The following is a 27,300-nucleotide window of genomic DNA, read 5'->3' as shown; positions in this document are numbered from 1 at the left end:
AGCAGATTATAAGCTAAATTTCATTAATTAATTTATCAACAAATATATACTAAATGATATAGAATCATTGGCACTACGAGCTTTATGTATAGATTGATAAACTTGCTTTAATAAGAGTACAAGGGGGTCAGACATCAATTTAAAAAAATGTAACCGAACAAATGTACACAAATGAACATATAAATTGCAGAAGGTGTGTGGGAAGGGTGTAAGACCCCCTTTCCCAAATTAACTAATCAGAGACATCTATAGGTACAAAGAGAAAGTATTTAATCCCTGCAGGGAGAGACCCAGATGCACCTGGGAGCCATCTCAACTCCCCCTATATGCTCCTGAACTTAGCCAGTTTCGGCCTTGTACAGAATTTAAAAGCAAAAGACTCAAGCCTTCTCATTGGATAGACTAAAAGGAGGTAACCATCCTTGACCAATGGTCAATGTTGGCTGCCTCCCATAGGTCATGTGATTTCCTGCAACTTCACTAACTTCCTGTATCACAGAATTCAAAGTTTATCCCTCCAGAGATTATATGATCCCCCCAGGATCCCAGCTTTGGGAATAGGGATCTTGTGATTCAATATTGAGAAATACTTCATCCAATCAGTCCCATTCAAAGGGAAAAACAAACTTCTAGTTTGAAAAAGAGGAAAAAGAAAATAGTGCTTGGGGTAGACCAAATCTGGCCTCAGATACTTAGTTGCTATATGACTGATCAAGTCACTTAACCTCTATTTACTTCTATTTCTTCATCTGTAAAGTGGGTATAATAATAGTATCTACCTACTAGGATTGTTGTGAGGATCAAATTAAATAATAATTGTAAAATACTTAGCACAGTTTCTGGTAAAGTATAAGTACTATATAAATGTTAGCTATTATTTTCATTGCTCTTTCATGCTCATTGCCATAAAATGGTTATTTTGCTATGTACAGTAAACAGCAAGGTTAAAAAAAAAATGTTGGTTAGGCAAAGCTAAATTACACATCTTTTATTGAATAGCGCAAATGTAACTTGTTCTCATAGCAGTTACCATTACCAGTCTCTCTTGATTCCTAGACCCTTAGAGTTCCTCTAGCCACTGTCCTTTGCAGTGTCAACTAATTTTACCAACTTGCTTCCTCTGAGGCCTTCAGAGGCCTCTGGCCACGATTTCTTGAATCATAATTTAATAACCGATAGCACACTCAAGAACAGCCAACCATGTGCAAACTTAAAGGCTTTATTATACCTACTCACATAATGCCCTGACTTGTTAACTCCCTAGTGAACACTTGGTCTGAAGACCCACGTGTTCACTATCAACCTCTCTTGGCTATCTATCCACTTGGCTCGGCTACCCCAGAATAAAGAGAGTGACTTGCTGCCTGCAGTGGGCCTTATAGAGGGTTTGTGAGGTCACACACACAGCCAATCAGAAAGAGAGTGCTTTCTCCCGTTAAGAAGCTATCGTGATATGCCACCAATGGGCAGTCCTATACCCACAGAGATAACTTTCAGGCCACTCAAATCTCCTGTTGCACTGTGGCTGCCCATTTAAAGGACCCTTACAAACAAACACCCAGCAGACATTCAAAGAAGGATAATACAAAGATGAAATAGTGTTTTTGATAGGTTACAGTAGTTTAAAGCCTATCTGAAGAGTAAAGGAAAGAAAAATTTGAACATAGGAAACTTTGTTAAAGAAGCAAAAGATATCAATTTATTCATTTTGGAAATGACTTTCTTTTATTATTTCTACTCCTTCTAAACAATCAAAGCTCAAATTTTGCTAAATTAGGCCATCCTTTGTCTCAATTCTTACTCAGCCTTAGTCATTGAATGACAATAGACAAACTTGAGACCTGAGAAACACCTTATTTAGAAAGGGCAAGGTCACCCACTGAATTCCAGACCCTCTTCAGTTGTCTAGACATTTGTATTACCACTGAACTTTGATGGATATGGAGGAGAAAGGGAGGCTAGTACCTTTGTATAGCTCTGCCTCACTTAAATCCAATTCACATGCAAGTAAAGACACCACCCTTCTGATGTCATTGGTAGTCTTAGATGAATAACAATTGGGCTAATATTAATTGTCCATTTATGAGTGAAAAATGCCCAGAAAAGTCAAGGATAGTAGAAGTAAGTTAGTATATAAAAGGAATTACTTTCGAAGGTCTTAGTAAAGAAGTAGTAAAGGGTGAGGAGGCATAATGAGGTGTCATAAGTTTTTCAAGTGACCAGAGTGATGAAGAAGATTTCTTGATTAATCAAAATTTAGGAAAAAGGAATAATTGCCAAATAGAAAGCATCTGACAGAGAGGTGAACCATAAAAGGATGAAACAATTTTATTCCAGTTGAATAGTTAAGAAAAAATATATAAAATCCTCAACTTGGGTGCAGGTTATTTCCCCAAAACATAGGGACAGGACAGGAATCTAGAATGGTGCCAGAGTGACCCCTTCATGGTCAAGCACTGCTATGTGGTCAAGACAACCTCTATGAGGACTCCAGATGAAGAGCCTGCCAAACTGCACTGTTTCTGGACCAGGCAGAGTGTGGTAGAGACAGTTAATTAACCTAATGGGGCAGAAAATAGGCACCTTACTCCCTTCAGATAGGGAAGCATATGTCAAGACTATATGTAAATGTATAAAAGAGCAGGGCTGCACAGTTCAATTAGGGGACATTAGGAAATTCCTGGACATTGGTTACAAAGTTTCTTCACCCCTTATAATAAGTATGCCCAAGAAAAAAAATTTTTAAAAGTCATTTTACTATATATAATCTCATTAAACAAAGTGTGAAATCAGAACCAGAAAAGGAGGTCAGGAAATTTACAGTCAGAGCACAGACAGGTCCATCTCTTAGCAATAGATGTCCCTCTCCGGTGCCTGAGGAGGATGATTTTGAATGGCTTCCCCACCCCCCACCCCCACTTTCATTCCCATCTTATCCAGACACTGGAGCTGACAGGACTGCGGTGTCTGCTTCTCAGTGGCCCCCTTGGTGGTCTATGACTTCAGCTATAGAGTGGCAGAGGTAGGAGGCAGTAAGGAGGCTTTGATGTCCACTGAACTGGTAAATTGGCAAAAAGATGGAAAGGCAGGAACCATTTTTCCTTTAATAATAGATGACTTACATATTAACTTATGGAGTAGGGCTATATTACATCAATTAGTGATGGAAATCACTACAGAATTTTAGGAGGGGTTATTGCTGCTGCGGCTTCCACCACTCTACATCAATTAGTACAAGAACAATTAAAATTAAGACACATTGAGGAAACTAACAGCCCATGGAACTCTCCTGTATTTCTTATAAAGAAAAGACATGACAGCTGAAATAGTAAGGAAAATATTGCTCAGAATTATCCAGTTAATAGGAGAAATGGGAATTATATGAATTTAACATAGACAAGGATAGGTTAAATTGCTTAATAGCTACTCAGAAAACGTGGACCATTTTGTTAGGGTTAGGAGATGAACAGTGGCAATGAATATTTCCCACAAAAACAAAAACACAACCACTTAAAGGCCCTAATGTGTTTACTGATGCCACCAAGCAAAATAAAATAGCCATATAATCCCCACAATTGGGCATCTCCAATGTATTTAGTACACCTTATATCTCAACACAGCAGAATGAATTATATGCCATTATACAAGCATTGAAAATAGACAAACCCATCAATATCATTTCAGATAGTCACTATGCAGTTGGGATATCCAAAGAATACATTATACATATGTATTTATATCATATATAAAGGCTCAAACAGGACCTATCTTTTTATTGTTTCAGGAAGTACAAGAGGTGATTTTGATGAGAGTCCATCCTTTTTATATAAAGCACATCCACTCTCATATGGATGGACGGGGACCTATATTTGAAGGGAATAAAATAATGGATGGTCTGCTTACACATTGTATTCTTTTCTGCCCTCTAGAACAAGCAATAAAAACTCATGAATATTTGCATCTGTCTGCCAGATCTCTTCAGAGATTGTATGGGATGCTGCAAGAAGCAGCAAGCATAGTAAAAAAGATGTATATCTTGTGTACTGTATTCTCAAAGACCTGTAGCGCTGGGGATTAACCCCAAAGGTGATAGGCCAAATGATAGATGGCAAATGGATGTTACACATATGGGAAAAACATGCATTCATATTATAGTTGACACTTATTTGGGCTTTGTATCTGCATCCTCTCAATAAGGGGAAGCTGCTTCACATGTAATAAATCACCTATTTCACTGTTTTTCCTTTAAGGGTATCCCACACACCATTAAAACTGATAATTGATCCTCACATACCTCAAAAATATTAAAACAGTTCTTAAAGGAATTCTCTATACATCATATTTTTGGGATTCCTCACAACCCTACAGGACAGGCTATTATAGAAAGGACTAATCAGACCCTCAAGAGATTTATCCAAAAAACAAAAACAGGGAGATGGAGGTAGGGTCACTCAAAAAGATATAGATAATGCAGTGTACACAATAAATTACTTAAAATTTGATTCATATGATTTAAGTCCAGATATGAAATACTCTCTTGTGAACATAAAATCACTCAAAGATAAGATCCCATCTTCATTAAGAAGATCTCCTAAAAACAAGACCATGGTAATAAAAAAGGGCCCTGAAGGATGGGAGGGACCCTATAGAGTTCTAATGTGGGGGCCAGGATATGTTGTATTTCTACAGGAGAAAACCTTCAGCAGTGGATTCCCACCAAACATCTCAAAGTTTGTCCATAGAACTGAAGAGGAAAAGAAGGAAGAAAAAGGCGACTTCTAATAGGACGTGTCCCCAAGACCACTAGCAAGATGCTTTCTGTATACACAATTAGGACTGGCAACAGAGTCCAAAAGGTGGGCTATGGACCTACCATGGTCTAGGATTGTTTCATGGGGGGTGGGGTATCATGTGATACATGCTGGGGATGTAGGGGACGTCCTATTATAGCAACACCCTCATCCGCATGGGAGGGTTACAGCAGTGTGTCTACATAATGGATCATCAGATTGGCCCCACACAAACCTCCATGGGACACATTTTTTTTTTTTCATTCAAGAACTGGGCCTGCAGTTTGGCACATGGAAAAACATCTTGGGCCCTGGTTTTTGGACAAATGGCATGAGAAGTGAATAACAGTTTTATACTAAAGCCTGTTGGGGAGGGAAATATGCATTTATGTGGGGAAACTCTGTAACTTACCAAAGAAACATTAGATTTTTACTTTGTTATTTGTTGGAATTGTATACTGAAATTGAAAATCAGACTGTATTTGTGATCACTAGAGCTCATGTATCAATGCTTCCTGTAAAAAATGAGAAACAGACCTTAATCCCATTAGAAAACAAGAAAAGTATCATTGGAAATGGGAGCAGAAATAGTTATTGAAACTCCAGGCTCGATTACAATGTGAATCCAGATAAAACTTCTGAAAAAAATCAAACATTAGTTTGATAAAACCTCTTTCATGGTGGTTAAAATTAGAATCATGGATTGCTCTGTGTGTTGTTATGTTGTTACTGCTTTGTGGTTGCCTTATAACATTAAGATGCTTTTATAGATTTCTCTCCCCCATCTTTTCAGAAGTTGCAGCTCAAGAAAGGACTTTTTATCTAAAAGATAAGAAGGGGGAATTGCAAGGGTATGCGATTCTGCTAAGACGGGGTATCGAGACCACCTCAAACTTTGATGCACAATAAGTTTTCTGCCATGTTGCAGAAATATTCTTGTTGAGCAAGGAGCAATGAACCTGTTCATGGGAACAGGTGTAAGTTGAGGATCACAGCCAATGGTTACGTAAACAGGGATGCCTGAACAGGGCCTCTTGCCTGTGAGTGAGCTGCTGAATTGCTAGATTGGCTTTCCTCCTATTGGCAGGTGCCATGCATCTGCAAAGCCCACAAGTAGCTTCTCTGAATGGGGATTGGGGATTGCCTACTGTTCACGCACTGGTCATGCTTGCAAAAATGTATATCAACAAGGCTGTACAGCATAATAAACTGGAGCTCTTTTCACATTCTATGAGTCTCCTGCCTCATTCATCTCGCCTCCGAGATCAAAGGGCTCATATTCCATGAACTCTTAAAAGATGGCCATGACAGAATCTAGGCTCCTAGATTCTAGGGACTGTTTTTTTATTTGTATTTATGTTTCTAGTGCTATTAGTGTTTCTAGGAATATTATAAGTGCATAATAAATGTGTGGGCATGTATATGTATAAAATACATATGCTGACACACACCTATATAGTGTACACACATTTACATATATATCTATTATATATATATACATATATATTACATATAATATATACACATTTTATATATATCATAGATACATATATAATATACACACATATATACACATAACTATGTATATAATATACACATATAAATACTATTTGCATATATCTATTATACACACATATACACATAAATATATGTAAATATATATTACATATAAGACATATGGTACATACACATGCATATATGGTACATATACTTTTATATATATATATATATATAGAGAGAGAGAGAGAGAGAGAGAGAGAGAGAGAGAGAGAAAGAGAGAGAGAGAGAGATCACTCTACATATCTTAACACATTACAGAAATAGCAACAACTATTATTTCTGGTTCTTATGTTATATATTATAGATATATTTGTATCTCTTTCTTTTCCTAGATCACAAATTCCTTGAAGAAAAGAATCTTCTATCCATATAGTTGGTACCTTTGCCTTTTTCAAACTTCAACACTTACAGTTTTGTCCTGTTTCTGTGTTTTCAGAGATGGACTGAAATCTATAATTTAATAGATCTACATTGGGTTTGATGAATTCTCACTAAGAGAACATGGGACTAGAAACAACCAGACTTTGTTTTTAGTAAAAGCATTATATTTAATTAGTTGTATAACTTTGGAATAGTTTGGTACTTATTTTTTCCCCTAAGATAAATGGAGGAATTGATCTTTAAAGTCCATCCAATTATAAAAAATAAATGATACTATGATTTTGTATGTATGAATTGTGGGCTGATCATGTATGATCTGTCTTATACATAGAGGGTATCTAGATATGACTCACAGAGAAAAATGGATCACCATCTCTGGAATTTTGCTCGCTCCTCTCTGAACTAAGTTTTGATTTCTGCTTCACAGATGAGACTATGGCAACTGATTTCGTGGTCCTTTCTGCTTCCTTTTGGGGAGGAATCGAAAGCTCGGTTTGTGAAGAGTAGGCAAGATTCTAGAGATAACTAACCACATCTCTCCACAAGCCACATTCAGATACCTCATGTGGATACACACTGTATGGCAATAGAAAAATCCAAGGTACAAATAGAAATAAGATATGTTTTAGTATATAATAATAATAATAATAATAATAATAACAATAATAAAAGATCTCCATGTGAGAAATAAAAGTAGGAGAAGTTGGGTAAACTTTTACTATCCTGATCTTCAGGAGGAAAAAACATATACAAGAAACATTTTGTATTATTTACATTTTCTCCCTCCCTTTCTTAAATATAAAAGAAAAACCAATAAAACAATATATCAAACCCAGGTTTATAGAATTTACCAAGTTCTGAGGTACAAATGCTTACACAGACAATTTGACAATTGACTCTTGAAAGCCAGTTTGAGCTAGTTTTAGCACATCACTCCATAAGAGAAATCAAGGAGAGATACGATTTGAAGAGGATATGGGTCAATTTTGTGAAAAGAGAGAAGAATAGCAAATACATGAGAAACCTGAGTACTACATTAGGCTGCTCTGAATAGAAAAAAAGACCAGAGGAAGATTCATCACATTCCAAAGATCCTCTATGGAAGAATTGCCAAATGATACAAATAAGAATCATTCAAAATGAAATTATATGGAGTGGCTTCAAGCTGCATTAATGAAAGGGATACACCTCTATAATGAAGTTGAAAATCCATCATAATATGCTACATTTAAGTATATATCATACTCATATAGAGACATATGTAATTATAAACACATATGCACACATGTACTAGAAATGGTGTTAGTAAATTAATTGCCAAATCTCAGGCATTTAAAAATGTACCTAATCTATTAAATATTTAAGTAGCTGAATAGGTAAAATCATCTGAACTTTAAGCCAGCAAGTTTCTTTCAGCATTATTCACATTAAAAATATGAATTCTGACAAGTATTAGAATTAAAAAGAAACCTGGTTCTATTAGGTGAAGTAAAAGTATATCTGTGTTCAGTTTTTATTTATAGTGGGTGATTAATAAGTGTTTCCTGAACTGAATTCCAAATAACTTAAAACATTTATAATCATAAAATATTTTCCATTAATCTTCTCTTCTGGAATCTAATATTTCATCACATCAGAGTGTACTGTGAATTAAAGATAAGCACTATGTATTAAATAATAATATCACAAAGAATATACCACCTTTCATAGACCTTTTGCAATTATATTAAGTATAATAACCTCCCGTATTCTTTCTCTTCTCTTCATGGAAGCTCAACAATTAAAAAAATATATCCACCAAACAAAAATATTGCAGGATGTCACACTGTACAATCATTATTTGGAATGTTTTATCATCTTTGTGTCAACAGTGCTGCACAAAATTAAAAATTTCTACATGAAATTATATAGTTTGTAAATATTAACACTTTCTATATAAAAGTATGTTAATACTAATAATGCATTAATATTAAAAAATTTCTTTAATAAGGCTAAATAATCATAAGTTCTAGGAATAAGGAAACATATATAACTCCAAGCTAGTGTTTTCCTCAGTAAACTGATACAATTAAATAAGTGGTAGTCATAATAATCTGTATCATAGTTCAAAAAACATAAAAAAAAATTCTTCTGGGTAAAAATTTTGACATTTAAAAGAATGTTTCCTAGGAAATACTATTTCTGATTCAATTAGAAATTTAAATTATTTTCTACATATTTGTATTCCAGTTTTATTTCTTTTTAAAGTGCAATCTACTTCAAATTAGCAATTTACACAATTTTGAGGCTATCAAAAAACTGTATACCTTCAGGAGAAAATGGACTTTGTCTATATTTTAAGGAGCTAATTTTAAGGAACAAAAGCTTTTTGAGGTAAAATTTAGGTATGTTATTTAGTTGTCTGTGTGTTCAATAGATGTGCACTGATCCTGATCTACTCAGTATTGGTAAAGTTAAGGTTGCATATAGAGATGTTTAACACATACACAAAATATTTGCTTCTTCTACAACTGAGAGTTGTCAAGAAAGTTCTTTTAAAACTGTAAATTATTATAGAAATGTAATATGTTATTTAATTTATCAATCAGTATTTATTCAGGAGCAAGACAGCACCTGCTCTCACAGAAGGTATATTTCTATATATACTCTATATAGATTATAATATATTTTATTCTAAAGTATGCCAAAATATGCCAGGTAAATTATAAACAACTTAAACTCATATAGATGAGAGAATCTGAACTTTGAGAAGAGTGCCTAGTCAAATTCAGTTGAGAAAATAAGTGATAATTTCATCATATGCATGCCATTTTTGGATGATACAGTTCTTCAAACCAAGTAAACAAATATTGATAGCATCATAAATAAACCTTCCTTTGATTCTTAAAATCTCTACCCTATCACAGTCTTCATTGGGAGGATTATAAACCAATGAAACTACAGATTCAGAAAGATGAAAAACAATAAAACAAAGGCAACAAAAATGCGACTTATGTAACATTTTACATAACACTCAGGTTTTCAAAGTGTTTTAAATATATCATCTCACTTGATCCCTATAAAACTCTGTTAAATAGATACTATTATTGTCCCCATTTCATAGATAAGGAAACAAAATCAGAGCAATTTAAGTACCTTTTCAAGAGTCACATTCAATCAAAACGAAACTAACTAACCAACAAACATTAAATCTTTGCTTTATACTATGTCAACATGATACATTGTAATAGTGCTGTGGTCTGTGGTGTATGTATTTCTGCGTGCATGTCTATGTTTATGGCTATGTCTCTTTTGTTTATGCATTTCTATTTTATTCTGGAATATTACATATAAACTTGGGAGAAAGGGGATAAGGCAAAGAGAAAAACTATAAGATTTCATTAAGATTTCAGACTAGTCATAATATTGGATGGTAGCATAGCTTCTAACTGTGACACAGCAGTAATTTATTTGGAAGTTAGAGGGTAGCTAGCTTTTTTGCTGTTTTAGTAGTGGTTTTCTAAGGATTTCATCAGATTTTTTTTGTAAATAAGATAAAAATCCCAGTTGAAATAATTTTCTTTTGGACATAAAACTTTTAATATGTTTTCTATAATATTTTATATTTCAAGAGAGTTTCCATTCATGACAGCAAAGGACAAACTTTATTTTTTTAAAAAATGCTTCTGTATTTGCTTAAAGTGTGTAATGTATAAATTTAAGTTTCTGAGTTTGGAAGCAGGATGCTTAAGAATGAGCATGGAAAAGAAATTTTTGAACATATTTGAATGAACAAAATGTATTTAATTACCAATATTTTCATGGATTTTAATATCCACGTTTTTCCCAGTGATTATTATTTTTGTTTCTTGGATGTGTGATTTTATGGGTGGAAAACCCTTTGTGGACACAAATTAGAATCCCATATATAATTAGTCTTACGAAGTTGTCTGGGACAGTGAAAATAGCTTTCCAAAGGTCACAGAATCTTTCTGACCTGTAGGGCAGTCCTGCTTGCATGCTTTTTCTCAAACTTTGTTTAACACCCTCAAAATTAACCTCAAAAAGGAATAACTTAAAGGACTTTTGATAGATACACAAAATAAACTCAGAAATATCAGAAGCAATAACCATTATCTAAAAATTATTTTCAGCTAATCTATTTTTTTCAGTGTACATAAAAATGTGCATTTTTTTGGCCAAAGATTTTTTTTTAGCTATATTGCATAACATCCATGAAGAGGAGAAATGACCATAAGGGATGACATGTTTCTAATTGTACCTTCCTTGGCATAGGCAATTCCTATTGATTAGTTTTTCCTCAAGGGAAGTCTGTCAACTTCCTTTCTGTAGGTTTTAAAAGAAGACTAGTATCTTGAAAAATCAGCATTGCTAATACATTCAGGTTTACCAATTCATAGTTTTAACTTATGAAGAAAATTTTAGAATCAACAATTACTTACCATTAGAGAGTGAATTTCCATTTTCAGAAGTTATAGAACTGGACATTGAATTACAAAACTGAGTACCATGGTTGTTTGCATTTCTGTCTTGGGTTTCTGTTCCACTCTCTGATATGTTAGGGTCATCTCTGCTGGTTAAGTTCAGATTAGTTTCAAAACCTAAGACAAGAAATAATCATATTTTTTTAAAAGTAAGAATAAACTAATAAGAATACCTATTTCATTTTGAATACTAATTATAAATGGAAATAAAGCTCAGATTAAAATATGCCTGACTTTTTTAGATGTCAAGAGATAATTCAAAGAACATTGAATTTGGAGGTAGAGGACTAGGTGTCATATGCTCCTTTTGTTACTTACTGCCTATATGATGCTATACAGGCCCCTTAAATTTTCTTGGACTTGATTTTATCATCTGCAAAATGAAGTGGGTAGAACTAGAAGTCTTCTCAAAGTTGTATTGGAGTCAGCATGTACTGACACACAATAGCCTATTTTAAAATTTTCAGTATGGACATACCTTGAAAATTGGCAAACACTACAATTCAAAGCTTGATTTATTATTTCATTGATTGCCTAAGATTTAAGACAAATATTAATAATGTGGATTAAACTTAAAACTACATTGTATATATGCATATCTGTCTATCTATATATGCATAAATGTACATTTGGAGAGCTGGTTGTTAATTATTTATCAACACACCAGGCCTACTTCCCTATCTAGAGCTATATTCTGCATACATTTTAGTTTTGCAAAGTATTTGACTCATTTATTATTATTATTATTTAAGTATTATCTCATTTGATCCTCACAATAACTATATGAGATAAACCATAAAGTTGATTTAGAATGGAGACACCTGAAGTCAAAAAAAGTTGAACTCATTTGACAAGGTAAGCTGGAGCTTCAACTTAACTTTTCTGACTTCAAGTCCTGTGCTCATTTATTGTGCCACCATTCATGCCTCTAAATTTATAACTTACAAGAATATTCTTCTACCACAGTATTGGCTATATCTAATGGATTATATGGTATGCTACTAACCAACTGTCAAAGAATTTCTTGTTGACATTTTTTCTATCTTCAAAAAGTGGTGTGGAAGGAAGGTTACAGTATGATTTAAAATAATTTCTAGTCATCTTGCATTTAAGTATAAAGGAATAATGGCTGCCAAAAAAAATCAGGACAAAGATGATACAAAGACTGAAGGGGTTTGAGAAGCAGAACTTCGTTTAAATCATACACACACACTATACACATATATATCTATATATAATATATATACACATATACCTATTTTTAATAAAATACTCACAAAATCTTGATATGGCTACAAAAAAAGTGAACAAGAATCTTTATTCCCTCCTCTGGTGGCCACGGGAGTATGTAGCTTGGAATACTGTATCCAGTCCCACAAAAATAAAATATTTGATAACTTCAATATAAAACAACAACAAAAACAACCAATCCAACAAAAACCCAACATGTATGTTTAAATACTCTAAAATCCTGCTTCATTATTTAAAAGTATGTCTCTGAAATCCTTTCCTTTATAAGTTTTGTAAACTATCGATAAGAGGCTCTTAGTGAAGTTGTGATCTTCTCTAGTATGGTTCATCAAAACAAATGCAATATGGCTCCCTAACAGCTGTGAATTTTATCATTTTTTTTTCTTTTGTTTTGACAGAATAATAATTACTTTCCTTTTCTGCTGATTTGAATTGTTTTTAGAAAAGGAAAAAAAAAATGAACCTCAGCAGAATTTGATGAACAAAACATCTCAGCTTTGTACTAATGTTGGATTTTAACATACAAATATGTATTGTAGACACAAGCTAAACTTTTCTCTACTGGAAGAATCTTCACAGATTTTTAAAAGTTAGTACACAGAAAATACCTGTGCCTTTTGTTAGCCACTTACAGAAATACACTAATAGTTTACTAAATAACATCAAAATCTCCTAGTAGAAAGTTTGACAAAAAGAATTTTTTTTAGTTGTAGTAAAATTGCTTCTAATAATGAAAATGATGATGATTGTTAGAATCCTTATAAAGTGTTAAATCACTTATCTAATTTAGCATGGTACTTAGCAAGCTCTCTAGCTCACTAATGTATTTAAGTACTCGTTGGAATTCACACTTTGGGAGATTCACAAGTCAGGAACCCACAATCCCACTCTCTCAGAGGAGTCAACCTTTGAATTCACACCTCTAAAAAGCATATAAAAGGACCAGCCTCAGTCAGGAGTCAGTAGAACTGAAGATTCAGAGAGAGCTGGAAGCTGAAGCTGGCAGAGTCAAAGGACAAGCTGCAAGAGCTCTTGGAACCAAGAAGGGAGATAGGCCTCTAAGAAAGCTAACTGGGCCCAAGGAAAGAGACAAGATTTGGAAGGAGAAAATAAAGGTTTTGATTTTAACAGCTGGCTGCATTTGAGGTGATTATTACTCTGAACTGAAACTAAGGCTTCCTCCAGAACCCCCCCAAGAAACCTGCTCCCAGAGAACGATCATATATTTAGAAAAGAAGAACACTAAAGATGATGATGGTTTTTCCTTGGTGGGAGGAACAACCAAAAACTGGTACTTCTCTCCTCTTCCCCCAGCCCCTTTTCAGTGAGATAAGTATGAAGACTTTCTGTGATTCACAGGAGACAAAGAGTGGCTGTATACTAATTCATTCAATTAAGGACATTTATTAAGCACTTACTGAATATAGAAGCAATTTAACTTATTGAATAGAGTTCTGGGTTTATAGTCAAGAAGACTAGTGCTGTTTCTTATGTTAACTGGTACATGTTGGAAAAAAAATCACTTAATTTTTGAGTTCCTTATAGATAAATATGATTTATTGAGTGAAATTTTTCCTTTACTAATAATATCACTACTTCTTCATATATTGTCACATTATGTGTTAGGCAAATCTGTCCCTTCCCATACACAAAAAAGCAAATGCCCAAAATGTGACTAAGGAAAAGAACAGATCAGTGTATTTTAGGAAATATGAAGGAGGGAAAATTCATTAACAAGTTTTGGATCTGAGAACTCTTCACTGACTGTGTTGCAATAGAACCATGTGAAAAGATACTTTTAAGGTGATAGACCTAGGTCTATGATCAAGATGATCAAGATATGATTAATGGATGACAGATTATTTCAAACATTAGAATGACCCTCAGGTGGAAGAGAGATTGGACTTTTTCTGTGTGGTTGCAAAGGGTAGATCTAGAAATAATTGATAGAAGTTGCAAAGAGGAAGATTTAGTCTTGGTGAAAGTTAAAATTTAAAAATTAGAATTGTGTAAAATGGGAAAGAATTACCTCTATAGGTATTTCTGCCACTTGTAGCATTCAGGTAAAGGATGGCTGATAAGTCTGGGGGATATTGCAGAATAAATTGTTAAATATGAGTTGGATGAAATGGGCTCTTGGGTGCCCTTTGAGTTCTGAGTTTCTGTCATATGTACAATAGGTGGACTATCTTATTAAAAGATCTCCCTTATCTTGAAGGATGACTGACTATTTTAGGGGCTGTGCAATCAGATGGCACATATGCATGCACACACACACACACACAATATGTGCAGGCACATTTATATTTAATACATGATCTCTCTATTATATGAGAGCAACTTGATGGTAAAATGGATAGTGTTGGGTCTAGAGTCAGGAAGACTCATCTGGCCTCAGACACTTCCTAGCTGTATGACAATTAGCGTATTATCCAATCATGTTTGTCTCAATTCCTTATCAATAAAATAAGTTGACAAATCACTCCAGTTTCTTTTCCAAGAAAATCCTAAACAGGGATCATGAAGAATGGACATGATTGAAATGACTAAAGTTAAATACTATACACACACACACACACACACACACACACACTATATCCTCAAATACATTTAATTGTGCATGTTTTCTTTTTGAGATAACAAATTCCTTAAAGGTATAGACTTTTTCTCACCTGATTTTTTCCTTTTACTAGTGAAATCATGTATATAGTTTCCCTCTTTGGTGCCTAGCCCTAGGCCTAGTGCATATGAAATATTTGCTGAAAGGATGGACAGTCCCGTAGTGTTTAAGTAAGGCAGTTATCAAAATGGAGAGGGATAGATATGAGAGATATTGTAAAAGAAGAATACATAGAACTTAGCAACTGAGTAGAGTCAAGGCTCAAGCAAAGGAGGACTATGGTGACCCTGATTTTATGTTCACACGGAACTTGGAGGATGATAGTGCCCTTTTAGATCAAATAAAGAAACTTAGGGGAAGTTCAGACTTTTAGAGCTTCATTTTTATAAGGGGAGGAGAGAAAAGAATGATAAAATCCATTGTGAGCTGAGTTTAAGATGAGCACAAGACATATAGAAGAAAATACCTAGCACTTAATGGGTGATATTCCAGGGAGATTTGGAAGTCTTCTGCAAATGCTAAAAGCCGAATCTATAGACACAAATGAAATCACCAAGAAAGAAAGTATAGAAAGAGAAGAGAACCCAGTACAAAGCTTCGTCTAATACCCCAGCTCACACTGAACATTCTCCTTTGTGAACTCCTAATTCACTTAACAGTTAGTACTGCACAATTAAGCCTTTAATTGTTTTTTAATTGTGGCATGTGCCTAAGTTTTGTCTCTCTAGCTTGATTGTAGGGCAGGGAGTCTTATCCTTTTTATATATATATTTCATAGTTCCCAGCTAGTTTTCAATATATAATAGGCAATTAGTGCATATAAGACTGATCACATTCTAACCCAGATCAAAATTTTTAAATCATTTTCTTTTATCTACCAAATAGAGTGGTAACATATTCCCCAAATCTAAAACCAAATTACTGTTTTTAACTTATCTCTACATTTTCCTTTCTAGTTTAGTTAAATTGGACAAAAGACAATTCTGTGGACATTCCTCATTCTTATGTGTTCCTTTGTTTGTGTCATGCCCTGTGCATCAATAAATAAATCCAAATCATCTTAACTGAATTGCACAAACATTTATTTTAATATCCAGCAAGTGATTGCAGTCAAAGTCAGGGACAGAAACCAATACAATCCAGTCACTGTTTTTGAGAAGCCTGTAGAATTGTCTTTCTCAATTAAAAAAAGCACTGATGCAAAATTTTTGGGGCAGCTAAATGGCATAGTGGGTAGAGCACAGACCCTGGAATCAGGAGGACCTCAGTTCAAATGTGGCCTTAGACACAACACTTGAGTTTGAGTAAGTCATTCAACCCAAATTACTGCACAATGAATGAATGAATGAATGAATGAATGAATACAGCAACCACTGACTCTAGAGTTGGGATTTCTAGGACTGTTTTGCTTCTGACACTTATTACTTGCATGACCTTGAGCAAAACATCTTTTCTGACTATGCTTGAGTTGTCTCATCTGTAAAATAGAGTGGTTCAACTACATAGTCTGTGAGGTACCTTCTAGCACTAGTATAGTGCTACCTACTAGTATATATATATATATATATATATATATATATATATATATATTATATACTAGTACCTATAGTACTACCTACTAGTCATAGTGCTCTTTCAGTTGGAATTCAGTTGTTCTACTAAGCCAAGCTCAAATGCCCATCTTTGATTTCTCTCTTCCTTGGAATTTGTTGTCACTTTATTCTTAATCCCTTTATCATATCATTCCTGATTTCAGAACTGTATTACCTAGACCACATTCAAATACTGTTGAATTGAAGAGGGGAAATATTCATTCCATCATGCCACAGGCATCCATTTATAGAATAGGTCAGGTGTGTTGGCACATGTAGACAATGCATTCCCATTGTCTGTTCCTTTTACAGAAGGATATTTTATGAAGAACTATGAATCATGACTACTATTATTACTGTTGTTCAGTTTTCAGTTGTGTATCACTCTTTGTGACTTTATTCATTTTTTTTAAGCTTTACAAGATTATTTTTATTTTATAAATTGTTGTCTTGATTCTTTCTGTATCAATTGATACAAGTCTTTATATGTTTTCCTCATAAGTCCTTCAAAGTAATTGTGGATCATTATACTGTTGAAAACAGCAAAGTCATTTACATCTGCACATCCCAGAATGTTGCTATTACTTTGTATACAATACATTTCACTTTGCTTGAGTTTAAAGAAGACTCCAGAATTTTTTTTCCAAGAGCATTTTGCTTATCACTTCTATTTGGATTTATTTTGTTTGTTTGTTTTTGTGCCAGAGATACTGAAGTGGTTTGCCATTTGCTTTTTCAGTTCATTTTACAGGTGAGAAAATGGAGACAAAAAGATCAAGTGACTTGCCCACAGTCACACCATTAGTACATGTCTGAGGCCAGATCTGAACACAAAATATATACATACATACATATACATTTATATACATATATATATATATATTTATATATATGAATGTTGGACTTTTCTAAAGCAGAGTTGGGAGGGAGAGGATAACCACTTGAAACTCATAATGTTACCAAAAAAAATAATTAAACTTAAACAAATCAAAGACAAATGTATGTTATCTTATCGCAACTGGAGTCTATGTATGACATGGTGGCTCTTACATATCTTTGTTTCTTTATTATATACTCCATAGTTGGTCTTCCAAATACTCTCTTTTCATAAATTTCCACATCACTCTTTTTCCCCACATCTTTTAGCAAAGAATGGAAAAAGAAGTCATTTCAAGATCACTCTGTTCATTTACACTACTCTTTGAATCACATCATCATCACTCTCTATTCTCTCTTCTTTCGCTCCATTTTCATTGAGAAGACAGACCTTTTGGCCAGGGCCAGTTCTTCTACTCATCCTCTCTATTTATCTCTTTCTCCCTCTCTATCATTCCATCTTTTAATCTTCATATTTAATCTATCCTTATTGGCTATCTTTTTTCATGGCTTAGGCATTGCTTACAAATATATGTATGTTTCCAGAAGGGCAGGCAGATTTGAAAAAAGAATTGAATGGGGAGACAGAAGAATTGGATTCAAGGCCTGCCCCTGATACTCTCCATGTGACTTTGGGAAAGGCATTTAATTTCTTTTGACTTCAGTGTCCTCATCTGCTATATAAGGGAGGTAGAAACAGATGACCACTGAGTTTCTTTCTACCTCTAGATCTATGTTCCTATGATCTCTCCATAAAAATCCTTTACTTAACTCTTAAGCTGTCACCATATACCTCTTCTTTCTTTCATAGTCAGATTCCAAATAGGCATCATTCATTTTTGTTTCTTCCACTTTCTTACCTTTTTTTCACTCTCAACCCTTACAACCTAGTATATTGGATAAGCCAGGTGTTCAGAGAATATATTTCTAATTAATGAATGAAAGGTTGTAGCCATTTCAAGTAATCTTAATAGAATGAATTTATGAATGAGGAAACTTATGAAAGTCTGAAGCTTATTCAAGACCTAGGACTGATTTTTTCCTCACTTGAACTTTTAACTTTTAATTTGACATGGCCATTATCTGTTTAAATTACAGAGCCAGAAATATCCCCAACTTCTTAAAAGAAAAGTCTACGATTGGTGAACATATAAAGTCTATAATTGGTCAACATGTAAATTATAACTTACATTTATATAGTGCTTTAAGACGAACAAAGTATATTTTACACATATTACCATATTTAATTAAATATTTCTAAATAATACAGGGCCTGAAAAATATTATGTACTTAATAATTATCTTCCTGTGTCTTTTTTTTCCAGAATGAGGCAATCTAATCAATTTAACTACTGTTTATTAAATGCTCATGTGCCAGGCACTTAAGAGTCTAGTTGGGACATTAAAACCTACATATACATATAAAAATTAAAATAACAACCCAAAGGATTACAGGACAAATGATAAGAACAAGGGAATACTGAGAAGGGAGAAGTAAAATTAGAAGAGAATAATGAAGGAAAGCTTCATGAATGAGATTGCACTTAGAAAAACTGATAAGTTTTGATTAGGAGAAAGAATAATGACAGGGGGAGAAGATAACATGAATAAAAATTCAAAGATGGAGATGAATATATTGAATTTGATATAAAGAAGAAGCAAGTGATAATTGGAACATGGAACAGTGGTAATATTTGAATGGACAGAGTGGGTGCAGATTTTTAAAAGTCTTGAAATTCTGTCTCAAGGATTTTAATTTTATCCTATAGATAACAAGAAGTCATTTAGACAGCTACATGATTCAATGGATAGAACCCAGGACATGAATTACAAGACTTAAATTCATATATGGCCTCAGATGCTCACTAGCAGTGTGACTCTGATTAAGCCATTTAACCTTTGCTTTCCTCAGCTTCCCTAATTGTAAAATGTAAATAGTATTTACCTCCTAGGGTTGTTGTGAGCCTCAAATGAGATAATATTTTAAAGTACTTCTCACATAATAAGTGCTTATTCTTCTCTTTATTAAAGATTTTAAAATAACAATATTAGAAAAAAGTGCTATTTTAGCACAATTAATAATTGCCACTTGTTAATTTTATTGTGCTGGGAAGGTGACATTGTCTTCCTAAAGTCTAGACAACAGAACACAAACAAAAATTCTGATACAAATTCTGACAAGCTAGAAAAGAATTGTGCACAAAGCTATTAACAGACTATATTTCTTATATGGGAGCAACTCATTAAGGTCAAAGAAGATCATTACCATGTCAACCACAGAGTAATTAAATTTTAGAATCCAAAAGAATACTAGTCAGAATTGAAATCAAGAAGAGTTGAATTCAGTCTGACTCCAAGGAATACTAGCTTTATCATGTTTAAAATTTATTATTAATTTATTAAATTATTATTTATTTATCTTTATTATTTTAGGCCAGTTCCTCCTTTAGTCTCAGTTTTCTTATATGTAAAATGAGAATAATGGCATTTATAGAATCTTTATCATGGAGTTGTTATGTGGTCCATAACATATGTGTATATATATATAAGTTTAAGTTCACAAACTTAAAAGTGTGAGCTATTAATGTTGATATTTATTATTATTTTTAAGTTGTGGGGAACTTTATAGGTGAAGGGAGTACTCAGATGAATGAAACTGAAAGTCATTGACATACTGAAGTATTTACTAACTGATCAGTGTAAAAAATGGATTAGAAGGATAGATTTTTTTTTCCCTAAGGGACAGATGAGAGAGAGAAAGAGAGACAGACAGACAGAGACAAAGAGAGAACAGTTAGAAGTCTGCTACATGCTGGACTGTTGCTTCATCACTCAACTGAAAATTCTCTTACTAAAGTTACCAGTGATCTCTTAATTGATTGTCAACTCTCCTTATATCTGGACTTCTAGATCTACAAAATCAGTCTGTCATGTTTGAGTTCCAATTCTATGTCACCCTCTATTAAATGCTTCCAACTAGATGTCCTTAATTTTTTTCCTTTCAACATGTATGAAACAGAGATCTCTGCCAAAACCCACCCCTCTTGCTAACCTCTCTATCTCTATCAAAGACACCACTCTCCTTTCAATAACACAAGTACACAGAAACAGTCTCCACTCAATATCCGTCACACCATACATATCTAGGCAGTTTCTGAATCCTGTTGATTCTACCACTATAACATCTTTTTTCAACTCTAGTTAAAGTTCTCATCAATTTTTGCTTGGAATATTGGAATAGCCTTCTATTTCGTCTCCCTGAGACTCTGCCTTCTCTATTACATGGATGTCAAAGTGGTATTCCTAATACCTAATAACAATGTCCTAATTCCTGACAATGGTTTTCTACTGCTAAACAAATAAAACAAACTAAAAAAACAAATATTTTCAGTGGATCCTAGTCATCCTTAGGATAAAATACAGTCTCCCCTTTTGGCATTTAAAGTCCTTCATAATCTGATTCTAGCCTTGGAGACCTCTTCAGTGGTCATTACCCACATCTATTGGGCGCTCACGTTGGAAGGCAATCCTTTTATACTTTTATAATTGAGTCATTGTTCAGTCATTTCAGTTCTGTCTTTCTCTGATCTCACAAACAGATTGGCTATATTGGCAGTTTTGCAACATCTCTCCTGTATTCTCCCTTTCTTTTATGACATTGGTGTTTCCCTTTTATGGACCCTTGTCTTTTTATGTCTGGCCTATTTCAATAATCTCCCTACCTATAGAACCTCCTAGCTAGTCCCTTCACACTCTAGTCCACCCTCCAGTAAGCTATCATAGTAGTCTTTCGTGCAAAACTGACCATGTAATAATCTTCCTTCTCAATGTTAGTTTAAGAATTGAATATAAAATCTGTTTGGTTACTGAAGGTCTTCATAAACTAGACCCTTCTTGCATTTCCACTCTTCTTATATTTTATTCCTCTCCAGGTAGACTAGAATTCAGAGACAATGGTCTCCTTGCTGTTGTCCAAACAAGTCCTTCCATCTTCTGATGTCATGCATTTTCACTGACCCTCCAAGATGCCTAGCATTCTCTCATTCCTTGTTACATCTTCTTGACTTCCTGGATTTTCTCAAGTTTCAGCTAAAATCTTACATTCTCTAAGAAACCTTTCTCAATCCTGCTTGGGTTCATTTCCTACTTGATGTAATGTTGATTTCTCCAGATGTTAATACCCTTCATCAATTACATATTTTAAATATTTGTGTGTGTGTGTGTGTGTGTGTGTGTGTGTAATTTTTTGCTCCAGAATGTAAGATCTTTGAGCGCAGGAATGATTTCATTTACTTTTTTAAATCTCTAGTATAGTGTTTGGCACATATTCATTTAATCATTAAAAGTTTCTGAATGATTGCTTGATTATTAAATTTGAAAATTTTTCAGAGGTATAAATGATCATATTCAATAGCAATGAATTTAGAGGTTCAGACTTTCAACACAGAGAACTGAGAGAATGATGGCATCCTTAATAGTTATAGAGGGCTTGCAACGGGTATTCGGTTTATGGATAAGATGATGAGTTTGGTTAGGATTATGTTACCTGTTATATGGCAGGTTGATACTCAAATATGGATACTAAGTAGCACATTATAGATGTAAAATTGGAGCTTGATTAGTGTTAGAAATACAATTAGTAAAGTAATATGTATAGCAATCATAGTTGAAATCAAGGGAAGATATCACACCACGATGTCTTTCCTCTTCTTTGAAAATGAAGACCAAACAAGAAGTTGAAGTTGAGGGAACAGCTAGTGTCTCCTATCAATAAAGTACAGAAATTCAGTACAAGTATCAACATAGGAGGCATGATGAATGTAATGGAATCACTGGAAGCTACGGAGAGAATCACTGAAATAGAATGTTAAAGAATCTAATGTAGTGCTATAAGAGCCTTGAAAAAAAGAAGTTTTTGCAAAGGATGGAGTAGTCAATACTACTGAATTCCACAAGAAAAATATTAAGAGAAATTATCAGTGAATAATATCATAGTTTTAAGGAGAAATAAGAAAAAATAAACATATTTAATTTTCCTAACAAAATAATCTTAGAGGACATTTTGGAAAAATATCAGATAAGAATCTTGTTTTCAGTAAATCAACAGAAATACAAAAATACAGTTGGCAATACTGGACGTACAACAAAAGGTATAAAATATTAAAATACATTTTTGAATCATTATTCCTATTGAGTGAATTTTCTTTAACACTATCAAAAATTCAGTTATGAAGACTATTTCATGGAGGGAATGAGATTGTAAGAAAAAAATGCAAGTCACATCCAGGTGACATGGAATTTGCCTTCTTAGAACTGTTAGTTGTTTGTTTTTGTTCTTTTACAAATCAATTTATTAGTAGTTATAGACTGACAGTGATTTTGATAAGGATGAATTATAACTTGTAGCCTCTCCCTGTTTATGAGGATTGAATGTCTTAAGTTCTCATGCTAGTATATTTTTATTCCATAGTGGTTCTCTTTAAAATCTTTTTTAATATGGGCATAAGAGTAAAATCTGATTACTCTAAAGCCATCCATGGTTACAACTGTTGCAAAGCACACAGTCCTATAAACCTCTTAAAAAACTACAATTATCAAACATGTATTGTTGTTTCCCCTCCTTTGCTGACTAATGTGACTGTACATTTTGGATCATATAGTCAAAGACATTAATGAGTTTCTTAGACAATTAAGAAACTTTCATTCACAGGGTTTCTTTATGATGAATGGTGCCAATAAAAGCTGATATTTTTGAGAGATATATTCTTGTGAAGAATAATGACCATTTAAAAAATGTTTTGTATAGCACTCAGGTTGTATACATCCCACTATTAAGCCATCAATCTAATCCAACAATCACTTATTAAGTCCCTACAATGTGTAAGTCACTGTATTAGAAACATAAAAAGAAAAAAGAAAAAAATTCATGCACTCAAGGAGAATAGTGCATGTATGTGTGTGTGTACGTATATTTAATATGTGTAATATTTAATATGTAATAAAATATTAAAATATTAATATTTTAATAAATAAAATATATTAAATAATATTTAATATAGGTAAATATACCTATATAGATATGTGATAATTCAGAGAGGGTAAGAATAGGCTTCCCACAGGAAGTGGCACATGAACTGAACCTTGAATTAATGTAAGGATTTTAATAGGTATACATGAAGAGGTATTGCATTGCAGACTTGAGAAATGACATATATAAAGGTATAGAAGCAATGAAATTGAGATATAGTAAAACATGAACAAGAGGCATAAAATGTAATAATCCTAGAAATGTAAGCTAGAGTCAGATACAACAAGTCAATAGAGTAACATTGAGATATTGAATGCATGATTGAGTAGATACTAAGTAAGGATGTGACATGGTTATACTTAAATATAAATTTGTCTTCCTTCAGCAGCGTAAAAATTTTTTTTACCATCACTTTGTTAAAAGTTCAGAAACCCATTTACCAAGAATTTCAAAAAAAATTCCAAAAAATCATAGAAATAATGATATAAGAAAGAATACTAAATTTAAATGACATCACAGTATCATGTTATACTACAGCCACTTTCTAACTTGAACAGGAAAACATAGAAGCATAGAAATTTGTCCAAGTGAGATTTGTTGACATTTAAGGAACATGGAGAATTACCTTCCATGACATCATAAGATTGGAGCACATTTTCTTTAATTACATACTAAGGAGCTATCCACAAAATCTCCCTATTTATGTTCTTAGCTTCTATAGCTTAGTGGGGTAGTATATTATGAAAGTTTGTTATGTTAAGTAGCCTAGAATCATAATAGACCTTTAGAAATTAGCCAGTAACTCTTTCATCTCAAAAATAAATAAAATCAAGCTCAGAATCAGAAAGCTAGTACCAAATCTGAGACTAGACCTGACTGTTGCAGATACAATGAGATGATTATACAAAAGATTTCAAACAATACTGCACAACTTCCCAAGTAGTTGACAAATCTAATGAAATAGCCTCATTTTAAATGAGAAGACTATATTCAAAATATTCCTACAGGGAGACTAAAGTTATTTTTCAACAAAGACAGAGTGAGAATATCAGGACATCAGGCAAACAACTACCAAAAATTACACCATTCTCTCCAAATGGAACCTCCCTGTTTTCCCAATTGACTAAGACTAGAGCTGAACTAGAAAATGAACCCAACAAGGAAACAGAGTAATGTTTTCAACAACATATGTGCTGAGAAAGAGAAGATCTTATTGATAGTAAAGTTAAGAAATGACTGTCAGTATAAATAATGTTTTCACTAACCAAAAATGCATGAAAATTAAGTTGTGCCAGCTCTCATCTAATTTAAACTAACTAGATCTTTCCCTCATATGGGCTGCATGTATTTTGGCTTTTGTCATAATGAAGAAATCCTTTCAAATGCTTTTTTCCTCTTTGTACTCTCGGTAGTCTGTCTTCCCCATAATTAGCTGAATACGCAATACCTAGACTAAAAGTTTTCCTGGCCCCACATCCCATGACTCACGTATAATTTTGTAGGTCATGAGGTTATTTATATTGATGTTATTTTTACATTTTCAAAATGTTGAGGCTGGTCTTATGTTTCTTAGATATATAAACCCAAGAGTTCAGGAACACAATGCCTTGCAAGTTAAAAGTATTACCTTACTTAGCAAGGTGTTCTTTAAGTAAACAATTTCTGTTTCATTTTTCACTGGAAGCAAAAGTAAATAATAAAGATTTGCCAAAGATCAACTGTGACACTTATTCCATTAAGCTTTAACCATAGAGCTTATAGGTCTAGTTTTAAACATCAATCTGGTATACTATCTAGGAGAATCCATTTTGCTAGACACCTATCATCAGGAAAAAAGAAACAAATAAAAAACCAAACCAAATCAAAACAAACAAAAAAACTTATTTACTTTGTGCCAGGCTTTGTGTTATGCACTGGAAAAAAAGAAAAATGTCCCCCGCCACTCCCAAGCAAGTTCCTGTTAGTGAGGAGTTTATACACCTCCTAAGAGACAACATAAATATAAACAAGTACACATAAAATGCCAATAGAGGTTGGGAGAGAGGTTGAAACTGGACAAATAGATGGGAATATCATCACTGTAGAGATGACAATTGAATTTATGAGAGCTGATGAAATTATCAAGTACAATGCATAGTCCAGTGCATATTTACTTTCATTAAAAACCTGCCCCTTAATATAGTTCCTTATTTATAATGATGAAATAAATATTTTCCTAATGGGATCAGGTTTTAAACTCCAAAATTATTTTCAGCTCTTCCTTGTTTCTTACTTCCCAAATATAATTAGCTGCAAGATTCTACCCATCCTATTCTTCCAATATTTCTAGAGATCATCCCTAGTAAAGACTTCTTTATTAATAAATTTGATCATTTTAACAATTTCATAATTAATCTCACTGATTTCAGTCTCTTCTATCTTCTATCTGTCCTTCAAACTATTATCCAATTAATTTTAATGCAGATGTCTAATTAGTCACCTGTTAAAATATATGCCTCCTCTTTGCCTACCAAGTAAAATATAAACTTCTTAGCCTGGTTCATGGTTTAGCCTCCTTTCCACCATCATTGTATACCATTCCCTTTCTTGTGATTTTTTTTCCAAATTAGACTACTTGCTACTCTTCAATATCAACATACTTATTAGTTTTTTTTCTTATGATTATATATTTCATATGATAAGAACTGGATGAGATCTTAAAACTCATCCTGTTCAGTGCTATTAAAGAAAAGCGAGAGAATGACTTAGGGATAAATTGATGGGAACAATAAAAAATGGATTGGAATGATGTAATAAACTCCAAAGAAGAAGAATAAAGGAGGCAGATAAAAAGTTTAGAGGCAGTGACAAGCAAGGAATATATCAATGTTATATCTTGACCTTGTCAATTGTGGGGCATAAACAATCAATCAATCAATCATCATTTATTAAATGCTGGGAATATAACTAAAATGAATGAAAAACTTCCTACTGCCAAAAGGGTTACATTCTAATGGAAAAGACAAGAACTCACACACAAACAGAAAAAATATGTAAAGTGCAAATATAAAGTACAAATACAGATACAAATACAAAGTACAAATACAAAATATAAGTACAAATGAGATCAGCATTAAAAGTGAGAAGAAATGTACTCTCTAAAAAAGAAATCTAAGTTTGGTGTAAGTTTGAGGAAGGAACTTAGGAGAAGGATGTAGGTGAAGGTTGAAGAGAAAATGAAGGGTTTAGTTTGAGATGGATGAGACATTCCAAAGAATATAACAAAAGGAATGGATAATCATGATAAAAACAAATCATGAAGTGGAAAATGAATGAAATTTGAGTTAGAGCATCTAAGATCATATTTTGGCTTTGCAACTTATTAATTATTTGACTTGGGCAAGGACTCAGAATTTCTCAGGCTTCAGTTTTATTTTTAAGATGAGGAAATTAGATTAAATAGTCTTTAAGTTTTCTTTCATCTCCAAATCCAGGATGCCATGATGGCATAAATCTGGGCTAGGTCACAATGAGAATATCAGAAGTTACAGTGAGGAAAGCATGTTTATATTTATAGTCTTCTGCTTAGGTAATTAGAGATTGGTGATAAGCTTGTCTCCTTATCCCATTGATTGTAAGATCTTAGGACAGAGGGAGTAATATGTTGATGTTTACAAAACAAATTAATGTCAAGATTCTTATCAGAATATTATTGTGAGAGAACCTTCAGGAGTGATAA

At 33.4% G+C, this 27,300-nt stretch overlaps 1 protein-coding gene across 1 annotated transcript in view; it reads right to left on the bottom strand.

Moving 5' to 3' along the window:
- The window catches only part of MYO16 (myosin XVI), a 713,480-nt gene that overhangs the window by 42,792 nt on the left and 643,388 nt on the right, over positions 1-27,300 (bottom strand). The window contains exon 33 of the mRNA XM_031958702.1: positions 11,174-11,332. Within this exon, the coding sequence (XP_031814562.1) occupies positions 11,174-11,332 (159 nt within the window). The remainder of the gene's footprint in view (positions 1-11,173; positions 11,333-27,300) is intronic.

Source organism: Sarcophilus harrisii, chromosome 3, assembly GCF_902635505.1.
Source record: "Sarcophilus harrisii chromosome 3, mSarHar1.11, whole genome shotgun sequence".
In the NCBI taxonomy this organism is placed as follows: domain Eukaryota; kingdom Metazoa; phylum Chordata; class Mammalia; order Dasyuromorphia; family Dasyuridae; genus Sarcophilus; species Sarcophilus harrisii.
Note: the sequence above shows the minus strand (reverse complement) of the source record. Positions and strands in the feature narration are given on the sequence as shown.